Source organism: Musca vetustissima, unplaced genomic scaffold (genome assembly GCF_032173495.1).
Source record: "Musca vetustissima isolate MV318-11 ecotype Yass unplaced genomic scaffold, APGP_CSIRO_Mvet_v1 utg1079, whole genome shotgun sequence".
NCBI classification, from domain to species: domain Eukaryota; kingdom Metazoa; phylum Arthropoda; class Insecta; order Diptera; family Muscidae; genus Musca; species Musca vetustissima.
The window spans coordinates 97,449-123,499 of NW_026885679.1; the positions used below are offsets into that span (position 1 = coordinate 97,449).

Sequence of the window (26,051 nt, forward strand, 5' to 3'; positions counted from 1 at the left end):
AAATCTTGGCCGACATCTACTTACGAAATTGTTTTTATAGCCTTCACCACTCTGTGGTACTGGTTATTATGTCAGGGCATATGTTTGTAACAAGCAAAAAGAAATTAAATAGACCTATGAACCATAGGTCTATTTCATTTCTTTTTTTTCAAAAATATGCATATAATCACATAGCGTACTGAAAAAAGTCTAGAATGATGTGTGTTTAGTTTCATGGAAATCGGTTCGATTTATATATAGCTCCCACATATATTTTCGTCCAATTTTAGGTAAATGGCGCACTAAATTCCTAATGTTTGTCCGATTGACACGAATTTTTGCGTTTTTTTTTTTTTTTAATTAATGCATATATAATATTTTGATCGGATGACTGATAGAGATTTTATTTTCAACAGTGCGATATACCTAATAGCGTGTATCAAGTTTGCTATAAATCGATTTACATAAATTTGTCCCATATACCGCAGAAAAGCATCTGTATGGATTGATTTTAGCCGGTTCACTTATAGATAAAGATCTCATATTTAATTTAATGATTGGAAAATTATGCCCGTATACTATTTTATTTTTTAGAAAATGGAATATATTCGTCCCTAGATAATAATAGCCTGTTAATACTAATTGGTCTATAAATACTACTTTTAAAACATTTGATATTACTTGTTAATCTTACTTCGATTTATTCAGTTATAGTTTCAAATAAAAATTGAAATCTTTGCATTAGTAGTCACATTAAAATTAATAAAATTAATTATGAAATAGACAGAAAAATACAGCAAATTATAAATAAATGCATTCTTTAAAGAAGTTTACTTAACGATTAAATTAAAAGTTACGGATAGAGAGAGTGAGTGAGTGAAATTGTTCACGTTATTCTCAATTGAACCAATCCCATTTTTTGTAATCGACTTCGTTTACAAGAGAATGTATCGAAGTGTGATGGGTGTTACCAGCGCGAACAAACACACGACGATTGCCCAAAGGTTGCAGCTGGCGATAATTGTCGACCAAGGCCCCGTCTTGAACATCGGCCAATTGACGGAAACGAGAAATCTAAAAAAGGAGCGAGTTTCAATTTATTTTCCTAATTTTAAGATCAATGGCCGTTAAATACGTTACCTGCTTGGGTGAAATTGGAATGGGATCGGGATATAAAACCCACGTGATAGCCTCGGAACAGGGTGGTGTTGTTAGAGAACCTTGAAGAAAATAAAACAAAATATTTTATCATTAATTAGTCTGCAAAATTTTTATGAACGAGAATGATTTATTAAATGGATAAAAAAACGTAGACAATGAAAACAAAGTGGTAATGAAATTTGTTGAGATATTGCGCTTATATAATAATTATTGGTCTTATCATTGATATGTATACGCGCACATGTATACTTATCAATCAATGATTCGAAATGTCCACAAAAAGTCAATCACATAAATATTTTGATTTCAAAGCAAGTACAATTTAATTGTTATCACTGGAAAAACAAAAACTTATCTGACCTGAAAGCAAACTCAATCGAACAAAACTTTCAGAATTGGACTTAATAATTTGGGTACATATGGGCTCTATATATATTCAAATAAAACTTGGCACGCGCCATTCTAGAACTCAATTCGGAAGTCGTCTTAGACTCAAATCGGTAGCTCACACAATATGTCCTGTCAATTTGATACACGTGGGAACTGTATATAAATCTGAACAGATTCTCCCCAACCTTGTACCAAATGAATGAGACATGCAATATGGTAAAATATTGTGTATACGCATATAGGATCCGACAATCAGATTTTTATACTTGCATAAAAAGTTATCGTGCTAATCAAATTTTCTGAAAAATATTTCTTATAAACATATGTTGGATGTAAGCCAATTATATCGATGAGACATTTTTTATATTAAACTATACATATTAGTTAAAATTGTACAATAATACGTGCGACCATAAGGGTATTTTCTGATCCACCTGGACCTATTAAACATCAAAAATACTATAAAACAGGCTAACGATCATAAGACTTCTATCAAGGAAACTAACATATGACAATTTGTCTGAATCCTCGGATTTAATAATATTTTATAGGTCCACATTTTAAGAAATTGTTTTTTTAGAGAAATTTTCCCATGTCATTCGAAATATTCGTAAACCATTCGAAAAAATTCTCAAATTTCTTCCATTTTAATTACATGATTTCAATTCATGGCATATTAATAACAATAATACTAACAATATAACTATCGTATTGTATAAGTCCACTTATAACAAAATGATAAGAAGTACTTTAAAAATTGCCGTATTTTGAAGCAGCAGTTTGTGACTACCGAAGATATTCTATTATTCATTGTTATTAGCTGTCATATTGATTAGTCGGCTAAGAGTGAACTATAAATCTGATAAAAAAAATCAAAAAAACTACACCGACGTTTTATTTTTTACCAAATATTGGGGAAAAAATAATTTCGTGTTAGTTTTTTCAACCGCATGTATTGTTTGAAATATGATAATCTTTAATCATCATAATAATTAAAGCAAAGTGTGTTATTTAATGTTTTAAGATGTTTCACATGAGATATACTTTAATTAATTGTATTCTAAAAAAAATGTGTTAAGACAAAAATAATGAAATTGTAAAAAAGTGATGACCTCGATGAACTGAGGCACCCGTTTTGTCCAAAGACACCTAGACATATAAAACCAGTAAGGAAAGTAGTCAAGTCGGACTATATGATACCCTTTGCCACTTTCGACGTATACAAATCAAGCATAACAAATGTCATCACAGATAATGTTGGTTAAATGTTTATTATATGGGAAATATTGCCAAATTGCTAGCATAGCTGAAGCCGAGGTTCCCCGTTTATAACTCGGAAATTTTAAAAGTATATGAGAAAAATTTAATATTGTGGTGATTGACCTCCAAAATTTATTGTCGTGGAAGCTGTATCTACTTTAATGTAAACAAGTAAAAAAACGTAAAGTTCGGCCGGGCCGAACTTTGGATACCCTCCACCATAGAAATACTGACAAATTTTTGAAATGAAAACATATAACGACAATTCTTCCAATCAATTGTTGTAAATTAAATAGAAAATTCAGCAATTTCAATGGGGGTTTTCCTAAAATCTCAAAACCCTAAAATGTTGAATACAGCTATATGTGATAACCCAATACACGGAAAAATCCGCTAACTATTTTAATATAAAAAAGGGGGTTCTAAGGGGACTACCCCTAAAAGGGGGTGAATATTAATAATTTTTTGTAAGAATATTTGTTACCATATACGACTACAAAATACCAAATTACAGCGAAGTCGGTTGAAAGCCGTGCTCAAGAACCCCAAAATTGGGGGGTACCCTTATATGGGAGCTACCCGAAAAAAATGGACCTATATTTATAATTTTTAGTGGAGAGATTTGCTACGCAATAAGAACTCAAAGTATCAAATTTCAGCGAATTTGGTTGAAAAACGGGCTCAAGAACCCCAAAATACCGAAAATTGGGGGTACCCTTATATGAGAGCTACCCTACCTATATTTATATTTATAATTTTTTGTGGAGAGATTTGATACCCAATAAGAACTCAAAATACTACATTACGGCCAATTCGGTGAAAAAATCCGGTCTAAACCCTCCAAAAGCTGAAAATTATTTTCCTATGGATTTATATACCAGAAAAAGTGGACCTATATTAATAATTTTTAGTGAAGAAATTTGGTATCCAAAAAGAACCCATTTTAGCAAATTTCAGCGAATTCGGTTGAAAAACTCGCTCAAGAACCCCAAAATACTGAAAATTTGGGGGTACCCTTATATGGGAGCTATGCCTAAACGTGGACCGATATAGCCCATCATCGAACTTGACCTGCCTGCAGACAAAATACGACTCTATGCAAAATTTTGGCGTTTTATCTCAATTCGTTTAGACGCTAGAGTGATTACAACAGACAGACGGACATGCTTAGATCGTCATAGAATTTTACTCTGATCAAGAATATATATTCTTTATAGGGTCGGAAATGATTATTTCGATGCGTTACAAACGGAAAAACAAAACTAATATACCCTCCATACTATGGTGGAGGGTAAAAAATGAGTAAAAACTGGGTGAAGCAAGCCAGGTTTATTAAGTTTTTCCAAATTTGTGACTATGCCACCCTTTTCACGGCCTCCGTGCTAAAGTAAAAGTAGAAGCCTTATGTATCGTTTTTCGAAAATTGATCTGCATCTACCTTTAAATGATGCTGACAATTTAATGCTCGATTTTGAGTGTTTTTGGATTTTTCTTCTATTTTCAATAAAAAAAACCGATTTTTATGAAAATGGAATATTAAAAAATTTGCAATATTGCCCACATTCAGTCAAAAAGACAGACAATGGAGTACCATTGACATGAAATCTGATATTCGAACCAATTTTAATCCATCAAGACATCTATGTGTCATTTTGCAATCTATCGGCATATTCCTGCCAACCCGTCATAATGGGGTTCTATGGTGTACCATTTGTGTAAAATCTAACAAAGTTATTTTTTAGATTTATATATAAATCTGTACCGATTTAAAGACAACACGACATGCTGCAACACAACGTTCAAAAAATTTTGGTATAAGTTTGCGCAAATATGAAAAAAACATCTGAATGTTTGTGAACCATTCTGATAAAATCGCCCAATCGATTTCAGCAAAATTAAACACACATCATTCTAGAATCAATACGGTGCGCTACACCAAATTTTGTCTCAACCAGACAAGCCTTGGGAGTTTGGAATGTCATTTACATAAAATCGAAAGAAAATATATATGAGAGCTATATATAAATCTGAACCGATGTCAATGAAACTTAACACACGTTATTCTAGATTTATTATTTATACCAAATTTTCTGAAATGTTTAGAAAATGTGTCCGAATGTTAGCAGGAAAAACTATAGAACTGTATGCCCGCATTAACGGTATTTTCCGGATTTTTAGACACATTTTCTAACCGAATAATCAGATATTTTATATTTTGAGTTCTAATTGAGTAACAAATTTCCAAAAAAAAAAAATTGGCTACAAAAAGTGGGTATTTGCAGGGTTTTTAGACACGCTTTGCAACCGAATTGGCTTCAATTTTATATTTTGTGTTTCTAGGTGCCCCGATATAAAGAAATTCACATTTAATTTTTTTTTTAATTTTACGAAAATTTGTCTTCGAAAGTGGCTGTAATTTACTATACCTTGTGACCTATGGGATGCAAATTGTCCTTGGAAAACATAGTCGACATAGGTCTACTTCTTTCCTTTTTTTCTGAAATTAATCATTAAAAGGTAATGTTTAAAAATAACCCCATTTTCGGTATTTTGAAGATACTACCCCATTTTTTCCAACATTAGCGTCTGTGATTTGAAAAATTAACAACCTATAACCATAATAACATAGTCTATGTAATAAGAAATTTTGAATGCACACCATGAAAAGTGCAACTCGGCCGAACTTAACTACATTTTTACTTATTTCTTTTACGTTTGGTGCTTCAAGTGGTTGCTAAGACACTCAAAATCATATTCACAAAGATATGTATATTTATTAATATACTTTTTTGAAAAAAAAAGAAAATCATGTCATATGCTCCAATTTTAGATTGAATGTCTGTAATTTGTGCATTTCTTATATTTTTGCCTTTCATTACTTATTATTTTCTTTCTATGTATGTTATCTATGAAAATCAATTTTCCCAACACCTTTGTACAATGTCGTTTCCGGTTTATTTGTGTGTACTTACCTTTGTATGTGTAGAATTTGTCGATATCAACACCATTGATGATAGATGCCAATGAAAATGTTACATTCAAGGCCACCTCATTATTGGCATCCGGAATCAAATGCAAATGACGATTGATTGCTTGCAATCCATTATTGTCATCCTCATCCAACTGTTGATATACAGAAACGAAAAAAAATAACATAGGAAGAAGAAAAAGAAATTGAATTATTCTAAATTAAATGGAATTTAATAATTCAACTCAAACAATAAAGTATAGATGATGAGGTAGTCGTCAAAATTTTATATTGAGGCATAGTTCCAATTTAACAGCCTTACCTAAAATTCAACTAGCTCGTTCGACGTTTTTCACCACAAAAGTAGAACACATGTATTTATATGAATGTTACCGAAATACGTCGAACGTACAAAAAACGTTTAAAAAATTTCAATTTTATTTTGCGGTTTGTATTATTTGCTTGAAGATATGAATTCGACGTATTTGGGTAATACGGCCGTAAACAACATTTTGCAAAAGTGAGGAAGTTGAATATTTTTGTACGCCCCGTCGGATTTTAGGTAACGTTGTAAGCAATATCACATTGGAGCTATAGGGTGGATCCAAATCCCTCTTAAATTTATTTCGTATTTTTTTAAATTTCTTATTTGCAGACAACATCCATCTCACATCTCAATATTTTTGTTAACTTTTCTTAACTTACATTGAAAAAGAAACCCAATACAGCACCGCCATCAGCATAGTCCAAGGCCTCCGGCATAGTTTTGTACTTCTTGTTGCGATGCACAATATGCATTTCCATGGTATAACGAATGTCATTGACAACATGCTCCGCTCCGCGATTGTTCTTATCGCCCCAATGGAAATGAACGCTTTCCACCTCGAATTCACCTGGCAACTTGGCACCACGAATGTACGGCATAAATTCACCCTTCTCTTTGGCCTCATCATCCAATTTAGGAATGGTAATTGATACTGTGAAGATTTAGACATGAAAACAAAAAACAACAACGACAACAACAACAAATGAGACAAATGTTCATCATAAATTCAAAGAGAACGGATTAGAAGGAGGTTTGCCTGAAAAAATGCGCGAAATGATTTTTTCTCCAATGAATGTAGGTTAGGATGGGAAATTTAAGATCTTGAAAGGAATTAAGGCCACAAAAAAGTTAGAACAATTTAAATGAGGATTTGTTAAATTTAAAGCTGAGATTCTAGAGATCGAAGCCTGGCCTTCAGAATGCTGATCTTCTATAGATCGAAGGCTGGCTTTCTATAGATATAAGACTGGTCATTTAAAAATTTAAGATAGGAAGTTGATAGCTAGCCTTTAATAGATCGAAATTAAGCCTCCTATAAATCGAAGGGAGGTCTCCTATTAATCTATGACTGACGTTGTATAGATAGGTGGCTGAGTGTTAATACATTGAAGGCGGGTCATCTACAGATCGAATTCTGGCATTCTTACGATTGAAGGCTGGCCTCCTTTAGAACGAGGGCTGACCACCTACATATCGAAGGCCAACTTCCTATAGATCAAAAGCAGGTCTTCAATAGATCATCCAATTTAAGAATTGATTCTGTTTGGATTCTTAAATTTCTTACATGTGCCATATGTGTGTGTACATACCTGTATGACCGTTATTAACCAATGTCAATGGATGTGGCAACAAATTATGATATCCAATCATATCAACAGCTGGCATATGTAGTGGTATCGACTGTCAAAGAAACAACAACAGCAACAAACAAAAAATAAAAAATACATTTCATACAAAATGTTCTTTGATCCGATACTGTCTCTATTCCCAAAAGAGTTCAACATACCTTTGAAACGTGTAGAGCAATGGGAGATTGAGTTTTTCCAGCACAGTGGCCATGGCGACGAGACCAACGTCTTTGATTTGGTTCAGAATAACCAAACATGCTGGCGAAGGTAACTAAAAATTAAATCGAAATAAAAAAAATATTTTTTAAATAGGTTTTATATTTAAGAAATAAAAAAATAATAAATAGAAATGAATGAAACTCCATTTTTCATTTCAGAACTAAAAGAATAACATGGAAATTATCCTGATAATAATAACAAGTTTGGAAATAAATAATATTTAAAACAATGAAATTTTTTAAAATTTTTACAAAGAATATTACTTTTAAAAATTTTAATATCTCGTCCACAAACAAGTACAAAGTCCCCGCTGACGGTTTAATTAAATGTTATAATTCTCAATCACATTGCACTAAATCAATAGCCAGAGATAATGATGCGGACATTCATTAGTTTTTAATCGAAATTTAATGTTTTGAAATCTTATCGGCGAACAGACCTTAAAAATGGAAAATCACTCTAATTTATTTGCAAAAAATTCGTCACAAAATCACACACATAAAATCTGAAACTAATAAAAAACTAATAAAAGGGTTGATGGCGATTGAAATTCTTATCGATATTGATTTAAACAAAACGAAACGAAATATTCAACAACTATAACTTTTTCCTGTCAACAGTAGTGGGTATTGGGTGTTTAATTCACCCAGATAACACGGCAGACATTCTTTCTACAAAATCAAATATTTAATTTAAAAAAGTAAATATTTTATAAATAACTTAAACTGGTATAAAATATGAGGTTTCCCTCAAGAGTTTAGAACAAATATTTACTAATTTACTGACATAATGGTTGATGGCGACATTTTTGGTGTTCTTTTAACACATTTTTTTTTCTTTCTTTATACATATATAATATATATATAATTTTGACATGAAAAATATTGATGGAATTATGCGAATATAAAAATACCGGTAACTAACTCAATAGAAAAACAAATGCCCATAAATTTGATGATTATTTAATTATTTATTTAACAAAGCACAATCCGCCAATACGAGGAACGTTTAAGTTAGTGCAGTGCCGAAATTCGAGAATAACATTCTATTTTTCAATCAAATGAAAAACTGACGAGATCTACTAGATGTTCTCCAAGGATACTTTGTAGTTTGATAACTATTTTGTATACCGTCAGCGGTGAAAATTTGTTTTATCAAAATATTGGTTTTAGACCCCAAATCCGTTTCAGACAATTTGGAGGCGATTTACAAATGTCCCTCCCTCATAAAATGGTCAAAATTGTGCTAAAAATTATTTTATAATGTCATGCGAACGAACTATCCGATTCAAAAGTCGAAGGTTGTCCTTCTCTACATCGAAAAATTGTCTCTTATATATCAATGTTAGGCCTCCTATAAATCGATGGCTGGTCTTGTATAGAAAGAAGGTTGGGTGTCCTTAGCTTGAAGGGTATCTGACCTTCTAATGATCGAAGGCTGGCCTTGTCTCCTATAAATTGTCTCCGCATGCTGACAATGTCATGCGAACGGAATATCCGATTTTAACTAGTGATACGTAGTCGAGTGCAAAAGTCGACTTTTAGACTTTTCGATTTTTGCCGTTGACCAAAAAGTCGTTTTTTAGACTTTTCGATTTTTTCCTTTAAAAGTCGACTTTTTAATCTTTCGATTTTGTCAAACCTGTTCAAAATCAATTTTTGACTCAACAGATAAAATAAAGTTCTAGAATGTGCAATTTTTTAACAATTTGGGCTTTAAGATAATAAGCCAAGTATTTATGAAGAAGATCTATTTGCTATTTCCTCAAAGATCAAAAGTCGTCTTCGACTTTCAGACTTTTCAATACAAAAAGTCGATTAATCGTTTAGTCGAAAGCCGATTTACTTATCCCTAATTTGAACCAAACTTTGCACAACCTATTATCTTTACCAAGCCTAGGTGAAGTCCGAAGATGGGATCCATTGGTCCAGTAATTCTGGTACCTCCCCCACAAAAGGTCAAATTTGTCCACAATTCTATATTATTTATTAAATTCTCTCAAAGTATACAAAATTGGTCGGTACCGTGTTTTGCCAATTAAATATCACAAATTACGAAGTCAATATTAGACGCATGTAGATCATTTATCATTAAATCCAACGAATACCGAATGAACCGAACTAAGTCAAAATTAAGTACATATAGAGTATATAATCATTCATATTTTGAATCATGGAAAATGCCTTATGAGAACGAATACCCTTGGAGAGAATAATTAGAAAACTTATAAATTTGTTTGCGATTGTTGCAGGTTATTTTTGAGGTTTTGAGCTTTTTGACCTCCAAATATTTTTCAATAAAATCGCTCATAAGATTTTAGATAGGGACCTCAATGACAAGAAATCGATGTATGTATAGTTTCATCGTCCATTTTTAATTTTACCCGATCCTTGCTCAGAGAACTTTTTATTTACGAACACTCAGAAACTGAAAAAATTGTCCATTATGAAGAACTGTCGAATTCATGATTATAAACACGTTAATAACATTAATCACAGGAGGCAGATCCGGATAATTCAGATACACTTCTTATAAATATAAAGAAAGGTAAAAAATCGGTCAGCGTAAGCTTTTTAAAATTGTTTTAAATATATTTTGTTGTGAAATTCCATTATAAGTACCTATTTGCATTTCTCAATTTCGTAGGTCAATACTTCAGAATACAGGCTGAAGTAATGTATTTGAATACATTTCAAAATTTTGTTCAGATTTGGTGTCACAATCAAAATCCGTTCATTGATTTAGTCGGAAAATAGTCACTGTTTATAACAATGCATCCAATGGCGCCCAACGTCAGATTCACTTATGTATTAGAAAAATAAGTAGCAAACATCTCATAGCGGTCGATATACTAATTACAAACATTAAAGTTTCCACTACCTTAACTGTCCCAAAGCTTCATGGCATTTTTTTCCAATTCACAAACCCTCCAAACTTAGAAAATGTTGAGCTTTTTGTTAAGGATTGTCATGACATTTCGTGGGGTGATTTTTTTATTTTCTTATCCTGCGCATGTGTTATTTTTAAAGAACACAACACTGATTTTTTATTTAGATTGTGTAGATGGCAACAACATGGGGATATAGCTCAGTGGTAGAGCATTCGACTGCAGATCGAGAGGTCCCCGGTTCAAACCCGGGTGTCCCCTGTGTAGATTTTTTATATTTTTATTATTATTAAATTTCAAAAATTAAAATAATACAGTAACGTTGTGTTATAGCGAACTAAGAAGAACCAAGAAAATTAGTTCGTTATATCCAAGGTAAAGCAAAACCTAGAATTAGCAGAAAATATATTTTCAGTTCTGAAATTGGTAGTTTTGCTTCCTTTTTGACAATACTTAAGCTGCTACACTTTTGCTTTAATGAACATGACATTTTTGTAGAGTTGCAGCAATAGGATATAAAGTTTCTTATAACCAAATTAAAATAAATGAAAACTGAAAATGTGAGACCGAATAAAAAATTCGCTATAAGAGTGAAAATTTGTATGAAAAATCTGTCTTAACACTTCGGGACCAAGAAATGTGTTCGCTATAAAGAAATATTGTTATAACAGGTGATCGTTATAAGCGTCCTCGACTGTATACATAAAACTATAAAAAATCAAATATTCCTGACTTCAGTCCACAATTGCATACAAAAAAGTTTTAGAAGAGTTTGGCCTTTTTTACAAATTTCAAGGAAATTGTAATGAACAGAAAAATCTTTGCCGTACACCATAAGCTCTTTTTATTTACAATAAAAATATTTTTGATTAAAACTAATATAGTATAGTGCACCACTATTGTGACTTTCATTCTGGAAGCTTTCCGAAGTCGAGAACTACTTTTAAGAGGACACCCAAACATTTTAAATATTTATGTATATTACGCTATAGCTATAACATAATCCAGAGATTTGTATTTCTCTTCTTTCATTAGGTATTTACTGAGTTCATAAGTGCTCAATTTATCGAAATCGAATTGATTTTTTCATTCCATTTTATGTTTTTATTTTAAATAAATATTAACAGTATTAAAATAAATACACCACAACAAATTTCCATTGACAACTTTCGCTTCCATATTATATAAAAAGCAAATAAACTATTTTAAAATGCTCCAAACAAATCAAATTATATGATTTAAATTGCACCCTATTCTATTATATAATATAACTTTTTTTATAATCTAAAAAAAAAAGTAAAAATATTAAATAAAAGTTACACAGGGGACACCCGGGTTTGAACCGGGGACCTCTCGATCTGCAGTCGAATGCTCTACCACTGAGCTATATCCCCACATCGACTCGTGCGCCAAATGTTCTCCACAAGCTTCATGTTAACCGTTCTAGACAAGCATTGGGTAGTTCTAAAAATAATTTCGCAGCAACACAACAACGATAGCGTAGCGTAAAAGACATTAACCCGTTCGTTGAACAACAAAAGATGGGAAACACCCACAACAAAAAACATTAACAACAAAACGATATCAGGGGAACACAAAAGAATTATTTTTTTGATTTTTTCACATCTATGATTATACGACATGTTTCACACTTGTAGAACAAGTTGTTATTGTAAATGAAATAAAAAACTAAATTGTAATTGAGATAGGTGTTTTCTTTAATAATTGAAGTCTGGCGAAATGAAGATGTATAAAATAATTCCAATGTTAATAGGTATTCCCTACACTACGGGTATATAATGTGAGAGTATTATAAGTTTGGTTTGACCCGCTATTTTGTAACACCTCAGTTTTGGTTCGAGACCCAATTTTTAGCATCGTCTTATCTTGCCTAACTGAATCGATCTAGTCTATATCTTGAGTATAACTGTTAATCACACTATAGATTAAAATTATGGTCTGATCGTCCCGACAGTTATGACAATTGCCACTGTGGATACCTATATTTTTTTAGAGATTATCGTTTATAGTTACGGAATGAACCAAAATGTTATCCTTATCTGGTTTTCTGCTAGTCGTTTTTCTGATTGTATCACAACCGAAAACCACAACATTTTAAGGATCCCCGGACAACTGTGTCTATGATTTGAAAATATATTTAATATTGAGAGGGTTATGATATAAAAAAATGTTATGTTAATGCATGTGACCGGAAACGATTCTGTTTTTTGCGAATATGTATACCCTACACAACTATGTTGTCAGGGTATTATAGCTTTGTGCAGCCCCAAGAGTTTGTAACGCCGCGAAATATTGGACCTAGACCCACCTTTAAGTATACCGATCGTCATATCTCGACTAGCTGAGTCGTCATATCTCGACTAGTGTCCGTCCGTCTGTCCATTATAATTTGTAAACACGATACAGGCCACATTTATGGACCAATTTTCAGGAAATTTTGCATGTAGGATTGGTTCTGACCAATGAAAACCCCTACTGTTTTTGGTAAAGATCCGTTAATATTAAGGGGATGAAATGGACCAAAAATTATATTTTTGTCTGATTTTCTGATCGCTCCAGAGGCTGCAATTATGGTCCGGACATCTCGAATTTTCACATGGAGAAGGGGATCGGGCCAAAGAATAAGCATGCCTGTTTTGATAAAGATCGGTCAATATTTAGCGGGTCAAATGGACCTTGACTTTTGTGTGAAAAATCGCAAAATTTATATATATTTACTCCTGAAGGACATAGACCCTAGAAGCCGATAGTATATCAGTAATTATTCAGTAACCCATTACCACACTAGGTCAAGGACAACGCCTATAATTTTCGGTGATGATCAGATAACAATTTGGGGATGAAATGGACCGAAAATTTAATTTTTGTGCTTTTTTCGAGCCGATCTATAAGCCACAATTGAAAGCTGAACATCACAGCACAACCCACGGTTAAAGGAAACTGGACAAGTAATTAGAAGGGCTGTACTCAATATTAGTAATATTCGGAAAATATGTCAGTGTAAGGAAGCGGGCAACAAGATGGAACTATCACAAAATATTGTCCAGTCTCGGAGTAAAAATCCACAGAAAGTTAGAGTTCCGTGGCAGTTGTGTAGGGTGTCGTATGGACGGCTCCGCCCGACTATACTGTTCCGCTCACTGGTTTTAGTATTGTATTTTTAGTAATATATGTGGGCAATTGTCCCAAAGTTTGACGTATCTGCAGTTGATAAAACCGCCATCCGTAAGTCTAATTTAGGTGGTATGGACCTGGTCAAAAATATGTTTCAAAGAAATGCCGTTTTTTTATCCCAAGTGAATTTTGAACGAATTTCTCTATTGGTGACGCATTATAAATATTGTCATTCACTTTCAAAGGATATGAGAGACCAAACTTTGTATATATATTTTATAGAATGTGTCCATAAATTTGTCATTCCGTTTGCAACACCTCAAAATATTTACCGGAGCCCCAATAAAGTATATATATTCTTGATCAGAATGTGTCCATATGTGCATGTCCGACAGTTGAAATCACGATAGAGAACGCAATAATTAAGATAGACCCCTGACCCCTAAGATGTTTGGTATTGCAAATGATATATATCGGTCCACGTTTTGCTGTAGCCATCATATAATGGTTCCCAGCAATATTCGGTATTATGGGGATTTTGGACACGTTTTTTACCAAGAATTGGTTGTAATTTAGTATTTTGGGTTCTTATGGTATAGCACATGCCCTACCAAAAATTATCATTATTGACCCAAGTTTCATGGTAGCCCATACACAACGGCAAGTTTGTCAAGCGAATTTGCTGTAATTTGGTATTTTGGGTTCCCCTTGCATAGTTATACTAAAAATTATTAATTCTGGGTAGCTCCCATATAACGCTACCCCCAATATTCGGTATTTAGACGATACTTTTCTGAAGGGGTGAAAGACAAAGTTCAAAGATAGGTGATATTAGAGTATTTTGAAGATTTATTCATGCAAAGGCCGTGGAATTGACTGAGTTGGATCGTTTTCTATGCACGCCTGAACTGCAGCGATGTTCTCGAAACTTCGACCAACCCGACTCTTTACTTCGTTTTAGACAAACTTTTACTTCTGAATGGTGTCTGATTCTCAATAGTGAACCATTTTTACATATAAACCCTTTTATTTTACCCTATATCTCTTTTATTAAACCCTATTATCTCTACCAAAAATAATTAGTATTGGTCCATCTTTAGGTCTTAGCCTCTATAACATTAAATTTTCGTTGTTTTGCACATTTTCTAGGTGAGTTGACTGTAATTTTAAAGTGGCTGTAATTTAGTATTTCTTGTGTCCAGTGGGTGCCAAAATCGCCTTGAAAAATTCTATATCCCCTTTCCATTAAAGCGGAAGATTAAGTCAATATAGTTCCATGTCAAGTTGATAACTTTATTCCGAATTAATGTCCATATCCCACATGACGTAGGGTATAAAATGTTCGGACGTGCCTAACGTAACACCTTTTTTCCTTATTAAACAACATGCCGTTAATAACCCGTTACTTTTCACACTACCTTATTAATACTCTCTGTGATTTTTTTATTTGATTTTCTAAGTTTCGAGCAGTTGGAAATGATAAGGCTAAGTAAGACCGGCAACCATAAAAAAGTCGTAAACTTTGTTGTTGTCACAAAAGTAAAGCACCTCAAAATAAAAACAGTCGGCTGGCCACTTGTCAACTACACGTGACATAATTTCTCATATTTACTTGTTAATTCATTTTTTGACTGATTTTTTTAAAACAAAAAAAAAACAAAAACAAATATTTTTTTGCGCTATAATCGATTTGGTACAAAAATTTGTTTGCCCAGTATGGTCAAGTTCATTTTATTACTGCGGCAGCGACGACAGCGACCACGACGTCGATGACAATTATAAAAGTGCTCTACATTAAAAATAGAATTTTATAAATATGATGAAGTAACATTTTGAAGGCGAATTCGTTTTACCATATTTTGTTTTAATTAATTATTGGTTATAACTTGTCTTCAGACAAGTGCTGATAACAATTGTTAATATCAATAATACCCTACTATATTACAGGGTAATTTTGTTTTGTCCTTAGATTTGGTCTAATGCGTACAATACATTAAAAATCTGACCATAAAATGGAGTATATATTAAATTTATCATATCGTCGTCGAAGAACCCATAAAGTTTATAAATAGCGGGGAAATATCGATCACCATATATAAGGTATTCACCATATGTTAGGTGTTTTAAAGGCCTATTTAAAAGTGGATTTCACGTAAATACTGCAAAGAAAATCAAATGTTTGTCACAGTTTGCTGGACTGAGTCTAACTGACGTGTATCAAATTTATTTTAAATCAGTTCATGTTTGGGTATGACTCCAATATATCGCTCATTTGCTGCAAGACCGGCATAAATCAAAAGTGGTGGTTTTTGGGTTAATGACGCAGAATTATTGCTTATATCAAACTTCATGTTCTGCAATCCATTCATATGAATATCTCTCATATACTCGGAATTAGAATGTAAATGGCGCCCAAATTTGCAAAGACATAGAAAAGAGTAATAATTTGAATGAGGTACATGTTTTAATTTATCAAATACTATATAATTTAAGAAATTTCCAACAAGAGGTGTTATTTTTAATTATCCTGTATTAAAGAAGCTGTCACTTTGGATTTTATTCTATCAAATTTGAAAAGTTAAAACTAAATTTCTAAAACTGCAATTTATGGTTGGGCAAGTTAGTGGTGTGAAGAATAAATCATAGCATCAAAAAGTTATTAAGGTTTGTCCATTCCCTTGCCTGCGGTGGGGTCATTGGACCTTAGCAAGGTTGGATCAATAGTTACGAGGAATGGATTGTGATATCGAAAGATGACTGATTTGGAGTCCAATTACAAAGGACTGTTCCTTCGTCCGCCTATCTGTTTGGCTGATGCGTACGAGAAGTATCGAAAGGAGTAACCGATTGGATCTTGGACAAGTTTGAAGGTTGTAAATATCTGTACCCTCCTTCTTGTATCACCCGAAGAAAATAGACAATCTTTTGCAGAAAATTAATTTTATAATAATATTTTGAACCAAACTTGGCATTTTTGTCAAGTTGGATTACGTCCCTAATGTTTCGTTTTTCGAAAATTTATCTGCATCTACCTTTAAATTATGCTGACATTTTGAAGCTCGATTTTGAGTGTTTTTTGAATTTGTCTCACAAATTTCCAAAAAAAAAAAAATAAATAATTTTAGGATTTTTGTTTTCACGAATCTGAGTAATTAAATTTATATTTTGTGTATGTAGTGTGTACAGGGTGAGATGAAAAAGTTATTCGTGATGGAATTCAAGCATGATAGTGTAATTTCTTTATATTTGGCTGGAAAACCACAAGTGGCTATCGTTAGAGCATTCCAGCATTTAAACGTAAATAAATCTTTTGTGTCTTGTACCATCGCTCGTTACCGTGATACTGGTAGCGTAGCCCCACGTCAAGGAATTGGACGAAAGAAAACAGCAACATCAGCAGAAATGGATCGAAAGCAGAAATGGAACCCAAGAATGGTTACAAAATGAGGTTCCTCGCCTCATTTTAAGGGCACAATGGCCACCAAAAATCTCCTGATACCAATCCGTTGGAATATTGTGTCTGGAGTATTTTTGAAAGCAAGGTTCGTAAGCAAGCGCTTCGCCGGGAATGGGCCAAAATACAGCAGAGCAACATTTGGGCAGCGTGTGACCACAATTCGAACAAATCTAACATATTCTAAAATTTGATGCTATTTCCGACATGTTTACTTGTATTCAATAAAGTTTAAAAAAACGTAAGGATTATGGCATTTGATGGCAATTTTGTGCTATTAAAATTTCTAAAAAAACCTATTTTTCCGGCGAAATTTTTATATCGATCAGTAAGCATTTTTACGTTCCGTATAAAATAAAATCGTCTTCGTGGAAATCCATCTACTATAACGGCGGGAACTGGCCTGCCAAGAACACGAAATTTGGCAAAAACTGTTTTTGAAAATATCGCGTATTTAATTGCAATTTCTGTGGATCATTTCCGCCTCTATAAATGGCCTGATACGGATTTTGAACTTTTTGGAAAACACAACGTAAAAACTTCAGCCGAATTTACCTCACAAATAGTGTGAGCTAGCGGACCGAATTGAAATAGGTATAGATCGATGTATTTTTTAGGATGCGCGTTAAAAGTATATGAACGTTTAGGAAATTGTTCTCGTTTTATGAGTTTTTAGAAATTTAATAAAAAATGCTGCACCTTGGCACTAGAAATTAATTATGTAGGTCTCCGCAAACATAGGCTGAGGGTATACAACTGCCAGCAACACCGACTGGCACTTTTTATACCCTTCACCACACTGTGGTACAGGGTATTATGTCTTTGTGCATATGTTTGTAACAGGCAAAAATAATCGAGATAGACCCATGGTTCCTTTTGAGAATATGCATAGAATCACTTTCTGAATCGATTTATGCATGTCCGTCCGTCCGTCCGTCTGTCCGTCTGTCCATGTTAAATTGTAAACAAAGTACAGGTCGCATTTATGATCCGATTTGGATGAAATTTGGCACAGCTCATTTGTTTGGCCCAAGGACGAACCCTATTGAAATTGGGAAAAATCGGTTCAGATTTAGATATAGCTCCCATATATATTTTTGCCCGATTTACGGACTTTAGACCCTGAAAATCTTTCGATTTGCACGAAATTTGGCATAGCGTACTGAATTGAGCCACGAAAGATGTGTGCCAAGTTTCGTGAAAATCGGTTCAGATTTATATATAGCTCCCATATATAGTTTCGCCCGATTTACTTTAGACCCTGAAAATCTTTCGATTTACACGAAATTTGGCATAGCGTACTGAATTGAGCCACGAAAGATGTGTGCCAAGTTTCGTGAAAATCGGTTCAGACCCTATAGACCCTATATATCTTTCGATTTGCACGAAATTTGGCATAGCGCACTGAATTAAGTCTAGAATGATGTGTGCAAAGTTTCGTGAAAATCGGTTCAGATTTAGATATAGCTCCCGTATATATCTTCCTCCGATTTAAGGTAAATGGTTTACCAAAGTCCTTATATATCTTTCGATTTGCATGAAATTTGGCATAACGCACTGAATTGAGGCTAGAATGATGTCTGCCCAGTTTCGCGAAAATCGGTCCAGATTTAGATATAGCTCCCATATATAGTTTCGTCCGATTTCATGTTAATGGTACCCCAAAGTCCCTATATATCTTTCGATTTGCAGGAAATTTGGCATAACGTACTGAATTGAGCCTAGAATGATGTCTGCCCAGTTTCGAGAAAATCGGCCCAGATTCAGATATAGTTTCGTCCGATTTCATGTAAATGGTGCACCAAAGTCCCTATATATCCTTCGATATATTTGGATAGAGCTTCCATATATATTTTCGCCCGATTTTAAGTAAATTGGACATCAAACTCTTCATGCTAGTCAGGTTGACATCAAATTTTGCACAACGTACAAAATTGAGCATAGAATTACGTAGTTGCGTTTTCTAGAAGTACAGACATAGCCCAACAGATAACCTATTTATATTTGATTGAAGTCGATTTATATAACTTATGGATATATAGGTAGATTCACATTTAGATAAATATCACATATTTTATTTCATCCAATTTCATGTTAATAGTCCTGTTTAATATATCCATAGTGGTGAAGGGTATCATATAGTCGGCCCCGTCCGACTTTACTACTTTCCTTACTGGTTTATTTTTATACCCTTCACCACACTGTGGTACAGGGTATTATGTCTTTGTGCATATGTTTGTAACAGGCAAAAATAATCGAGATAGATCCATGGTTCCTTTTGAGAATATGCATAGAATCACTTTCTGAGTCGATTTATGCATGTCCGTCAGTCCGTCCGTCCGTCCGTCCGTCTGTCCGTCTGTCTGTCCATGTTAAATTGTAAACAAAGTACAGGTCGCATTTATGATCCGAATTGCATGAAATTTGGCACAGTTCGTTTGTTTGGCCCAAGGACGAACCCTATTGAAATTGGGAAAAATCGGTCCAGATTTAGATATAGCTCCCATATATATTTTCGTCCGATTAAAGGTAAATGAGGTACCAAAGTCCCTAAATATCTTTCGATTTGCACGAAATTTGGTACAGCCTACTGAATTAGCTCTAGAATGATGTGTGCCAAGTTTCGTGAAAATCGGTTCAGATTTAGATATAGCTCCCATATATAGTTTCGCCCGATTTTAGGTAAATGGGGTACCAAAGTCGCTATGTATCTTTCGATTTGCACGAAATTTGCTATAGCCTACTGAATAAGGTCTAGAATGATATGTGCTAAGTTTCATGAAAATCGGTTCAGATTTAGATATAGCTCCCATATATATTTTCGTCCGATTTAAGGTAAATGGGGTACCAAAGACCCTATATATCTCTCGATTTGCACGAAATTTGGTATAGCCTACTGATTTAGGTCTAGAATGATGTGTGCTAAGTTTCCTGAAAATCGGTTCAGATTTAGATATAGCTCCCATATATAGTTTCGACCGATTTTAGGTAAATGGTGCACCAAAGTCCCTGAAAATCGTTTGATTTGCACGAATTTTGGCATAGCGTATTGAATTACGTCTTGAATGACGTGTGCTAAGTTTCGAGAAAATCTGTTCAAATTTAGATATAGCTCCCGTATATATCTTCCTCCGATTTAAGGTAAATGGTGTACCAAAGTCCTTATATATCTTTCGATTTGCACGAAATTTGCTATAGCCTACTGAATAAGGTCTAGAATGATATGTGCTAAGTTTCATGAAAATCGGTTCAGATTTAGATATAGCTCCCATATATATTTTCGTCCGATTTAAGGTAAATGGGGTACCAAAGACCCTATATATCTCTCGATTTGCACGAAATTTGGTATAGCCTACTGATTTAGGTCTAGAATGATGTGTGCTAAGTTTCTTGAAAATCGGTTCAGATTTAGATATAGCTCCCATATATAGTTTCGACCGATTTTAGGTAAATGGTGCACCAAAGTCCCTGAAAATCGTTTGATTTGCACGAATTTTGGCATAGCGTATTGAATTACGTCTTGAATGACGTGTGCTAAGTTTCGAGAAAATCTGTTCAAATTTAGATACAGCTTCCATATATAGTTTCGCCCGATTTTAGGTAATTGGAGCACCAAAATCCCTGCTAATCTTTTGATTGGCATGTATTTTGGTATAGTGTACTAAATTAAGTCTAGAATGATGTGTGCTAAGTTTCGTGAAAATCGGTTTAGATCTATATATAGCTTCCATACATAGTTTCGTCCGATTTTAGGTAAATGGTCTCTAAAAATCATTCGATTTGCACGAATTTTGGCATAGCGTGCCGTGAAATAAGTCTGGAATGATGTTTACAACTCCTATATATATTTTCGTCCGATTTTAAGTAAATTGTGCACTAAAGATCCACAGCTAGGCCGATTGACACAACGTATTGAAATTAATAAATAAATTAATCTCTGGCAAGTGCTTCAAATATAATTTCGACTTGTTTATTGAGATTAAATTTTAAACAGTGCAGCATACCGAATAGCGTGTGTGAAGTTTGCTTTAAATCGATTTACACAAATCTGCCCCACTGTGCGCAAACGACTCTAAACTTGCCCAAATGAAGTGAAATTCTGCATAGGTTCCAGAAAGATATAAAAATCAGATATTTAAGTTCGTTCAATTTCATGTCAAAATTCCTTCAAAAAGCGACGTCTTTTCGGATACATATGTACCCAAAGTGGTGAAGGGTATCATATAGTCGGCCCAGGCCGACTTTACTACTTTCCTTACTGGTTTATTTTTTTGAACTTGCAAAATAGCAATATTTATGAATTTTTTAAGATATTAAAAATATCATTCAATTCTTGACATTGGCATGAAAATTACATTTATATATAAATGCATTGAAAAAAATATTGCAATCAATTTAAGTGCTAAGAATGGTAAAAATAGATTTATATACCGAAACACACATACTTATACAAAGATAAAACTTGTATGAAAATAAAATGATAATAACATGTAAACGACTTTGACATTATTGATCGGAATATTAAGCCCAATCTTATACATGTCATAATCAATACTAATTGAACCGGAATCGAACTGGAGTTTTCACTATTAGCTTTAAGATTTTTTTATGCTATACTTCTCATAGCAACACAAATAACTTCTCTATTCAAATATTTCTAAGAAATCATCAATTTAAACTAAATATTTACCCAAATGATTTATTGTCAAATTTCAGATGACACAAAATCAACGGCACTTCGGGAAATTAGCAAGCAGTTTAATATTTTTTTCCAGATGCCAATAATATATTCCCTCAAGTTTAAACATTTCCTAAGTGCTAAGTTTTCTTTTGCAAATATTAGAAATTACGTTAGCTTACTTACTCTTTTTTATTTTTTATTACAATACAAAATGCCCCTGAAATTGTCATTGTCAGTCAATCATCAGTCGTGCCTAAACATTTTACAAATGTTTTTATTTTTTCTAATAATTTATAATCCATTAAAAGCCCTAAATAAATAATAAAACAAAACAAAAACTTTGAACAGCGAAGTCGTCTCCTACAACTATTATGAACGTGTGTGTATACAAATAAAATAAATATTTATATGTATGTGTACCGATATGTCATAAATAAAGTCAGGTGTCTGAATATTGGCTGCGAAAGTACGAAAATGAAAATGTTAATAAATTTAATTCAATAAATCGAAATTGTCACCTTTTCTAATCCATTTAATTTCTTACGTACATAAATAGAGTTCCCAAAAGTACAAACGAACGAACGAAGGAAAAAACAAACCGCCAGAATAAAAAAAATTGCATCACATGACGAAGACACTATTTTATTTTACCGCAAATTTTTTCCAGAAACATGTGAGTTTATTTATATTAATGTTTATGGTATTTTATTTTTTAATATTGAAACTTGTTTTTTGTTTTCGTTAGGTGAGGGATTCCACCAACTGAGATGTGAGAGAAGGAGTTTCTAATAATATTTTAATATTTTCATACAACTGGGAAATAAATTTATTTACATCAGGTTCATGTGTAAAATTGTAAATTGTTTTTTTATTGACAATTCGATACAAAAACAAAAAAATATGCTAAACCAAGCCAAAAGTCAGCAATTTTTAAACGAATAAAAATATGCCAAAAATATCAAAATGCCAATATAGGGCGGTACCGATATATAAGTGCTATATGAAAACATGGAATATATTGTTCCGTAAAAAATAATATTGTTCCCTAATGAATAATGGATTATTAAAATTGAAATTTCACTGAAATGTAGTACCAGAGGAAAACTAAAATATATCATTTTATGTAAACCTTAGAGTAAGTTATTAAAACCTTTATACGGCATTTACATTAGAAAATTTTACCGGGTTAACCTACCTTATGAGGATTTATTTGGTGTATATTCAACGGAATTGACAATTTGAACCCACTGGGTTAACCAAATCCGGTACAATGTAAACGTACTTTTATGGCAAAAATTACATATTTTTTCCAAATAGGGAAATTTTTTTCGTTTTAAAGGGCAGGTCATACTCACACCTTCCAATATTTTTACCAAAGTGTTTGGATTCTTAAGTTTCAATATAGTTTTGGTATCGAATCCCATATAAAAATTACAAATCCATAACGAAAAAACTGAATTTTGGCCGGGAAAATCCATTTCTAAACCACAATACGGCGAACCTAGAAACTTCAACGACTCCAATCGAATTTTTCAAGTTTTAAAAATCGATGCAAATCGAAACTGTGAAATGATATGAAAGGTCCTAGTTAAGTAAAAATATGACGATATTAAAGTTCGGGTCAAAATTTTCTGAAGGGGATTGGTACAAATACACTATGGGTTTCAAATTGAAATGTCGATGGGGCTCAATGTTGTCGTATCAAAGCGAATGTAAAATATATACATAGCCAGATTATAAATAGATATATTTTTTGTTATTATTTAGGGGAAATCGAAGTCGGAGTAGCTGCACGAATACGTATGGGTTCGAAATTTGGCCCAAATGACTCAACTTAACAAACTGATATTTATTAGGTGATCGAAAAAATAACTCGATGATTAGTTTTTATTTAGTCGATGTATAACCCATATGTTAGAGACAATGAAGTTGTGTTCGACACAAAAAATATTTATAAGCCTAAACCTACATTGAGAGGAGGTCTTCTGCCCATCTAATTCGATTGGAAATAACGCCTAAAACTTCCAAAAACCTTAAATCGCTGATAACATACATTACTGATTATATCAATAAGTAAAAAAGGGTCAGCCGGTGTTGCCTATAGATATATATCCTTAGTCTATGGTTTGCGGAGGTCTTCGGAATTACACACAATGTTGTTATTCACCTTCCCCTAATATTGAATTTATATATATTTATAAAATTGACCCTTTTGGGGACTTGATAAAAATAATAGGTTGTGCAAAGTTTGGTTCAAATCGGACATTCCACTCAACTGATAACGGATTTATAAATATTCAAAATTGTGAACTTGATCTAGGCTTTGTAAATATAATATGTTGTTTGGTTCACCTGATATTGGATTTATAAATATTGTAAATTGTGACCCTTTATGGGGAGATACCAGAAGGAGTGGACCAATGGTCCCATCTTCGGTATTTATCAAGGCTTCGTAAAGATAATAGGCTGTTCAAAGTTTGGTTCAAATCGGACATTCCATTCGCCTAATATTGGATTCATAAATATTGAAAATTTTGACCAATTGTGGGGGAGGTACCATGAGAAGTGGGCGAATGGGTCCCATTTTCGGGCTTGATCTAGGCTTTGTTAAGAAAGTAGGTTGTTCAAAGCCTAATATTGAATTTATACATATTGAAAAAGTTTGACCTTTTGTTGGGGAGGTACCATAAAGAGTGGGCCAATGGGTCCCATTTTCGGGTTTGATCTAGGTTTGGTAAAAATAAATAGGTTAGGTTTGAATCAGATAGTCGCATCTTATTATAAAATTAATTTTTTGCACAATTTTGACTATTTTGTGGAGGGAGGTGGATAAGGAGTGGACCGATATTCCGCCTCTTCGAACGTTAACTAAGTTTGGAAGAAATATTACAATGTGCAAAGATTGGATGAAATCGGTAACTCCCTTCGATAGTTATTATGCGCACCAGCCGACCTGGCAGACGGACGGACATTTGTAAATCGACTCGAAATTGTCTAAAACGGATTTGGTCCAAAGAAACATGGGGTCTAAAACCAATATTTCGATAAGGCACATTTTTGTCGTATAAAAATTGGGCCTGTATCAAATTTGAATTTAATGTTATCCATAAGATCTACAATAAATAGGGAATAATCTTATAAAATAGAATAATAGTAGATACATGCAGATTCTGGAACATAACACACATATATTCACTGTTAAGCTCTATTCAATTTCACTGAATTTTAGAAGTAATAGAATAAGTTGCAGATTTATGATTTATCAAAAATTTAACAGATTGGGAACGAACTACTGTCAGGACAATACAATCCATCATTGCTTTTTATTTAAGTGAATTAGAAATATATCTTTACACAAAAAAATGTCAAATTTTGAAAATGTTTGAATCTTTGTAGTGGATATTATTGACTTGTATTCCAAATTGATACTATTTCGGAAGGTATATACAGTGTGCAAAATTTGGACAAAATCGCAGACTCAATTTTAATTTTTTGAGATCAGTGATTTCATATATCCTTATTCTTTGTAATATGTGGACAATGATGTAAATTTTCGAACAGAATTTTAGTTGGTTAAAAATAGTACTGTGTGCAGAATTTGATCCAAGTTGAACTCCTTTTTCGAAATTTATGTAAATATTGGCGAAATCTCTTTTATATAATTATTCCGATTATCTACATTATTTGAAGCATATTTTTATATAAAGGAATTTATTGCTTCAAGGAATGTATTCAATACGAATACCTTATTTATTACATAATTCTATAAATGTTTATAAATGTCCTATGCCCAATTGTTCTTATATAAATAAACACGCACTCGATTAATATCAAGTTCCAACAAATTTGCCACACGATTAAATTTAAAATATTTAAACAATTTTAATTTTTTCCTCCGCAGAATATAAATTCCCTCATTTAACTTTAGTTTGGCTGCATTCATTTTTCACAAACAAATTTAGTTTTCAGTTTTTTTGCTAAATTCGAATTATTTTTAAACGTCACGTATTGTAAATATTTGCTTAAGGTTTGTTGTCAAAATTAAATTAATTACAAAAGTGTTAGGACAGTTTAAACTAATTTCAAAATTTTTCATTTTATTTACAATGTTTTTGTTTTACAAAAATAAATGTGACATTGTGTAGTTTTTTATTTTATTTATTTATTTTTTCTTTTTACCTTGGCAACCTAATAAGACTGCTGCAAAAATAACTACAAATTTTGGCAACATTTTGAAGATATT

The 26,051-nt window shown here is 32.9% G+C and overlaps 1 protein-coding gene and 2 non-coding genes across 3 annotated transcripts; 1 reads left to right on the plus strand and 2 right to left on the minus strand.

The window, feature by feature from the left end:
- Positions 1–876: 876 nt before the first annotated feature.
- On the minus strand, positions 877–26,051 carry LOC133332909 (carbonic anhydrase 2). Its single transcript, XM_061541278.1, has 7 exons — positions 25,988–26,051; positions 7,591–7,703; positions 7,394–7,484; positions 6,464–6,735; positions 5,763–5,913; positions 1,120–1,199; positions 877–1,053 (listed from the first exon to the last, which is right to left on the minus strand). Exons 1-7 carry the CDS (start codon positions 26,037–26,039, stop codon positions 877–879), a joined length of 936 nt encoding a protein of 311 aa, XP_061397262.1. The 5' UTR covers positions 26,040–26,051.
- On the plus strand, positions 10,728–10,799 carry Trnac-gca (transfer RNA cysteine (anticodon GCA)). The gene has a single exon. It is a non-coding gene; the product is annotated as a tRNA-Cys (tRNA).
- On the minus strand, positions 11,861–11,932 carry Trnac-gca (transfer RNA cysteine (anticodon GCA)). Its single transcript has one exon. It is a non-coding gene; the product is annotated as a tRNA-Cys (tRNA).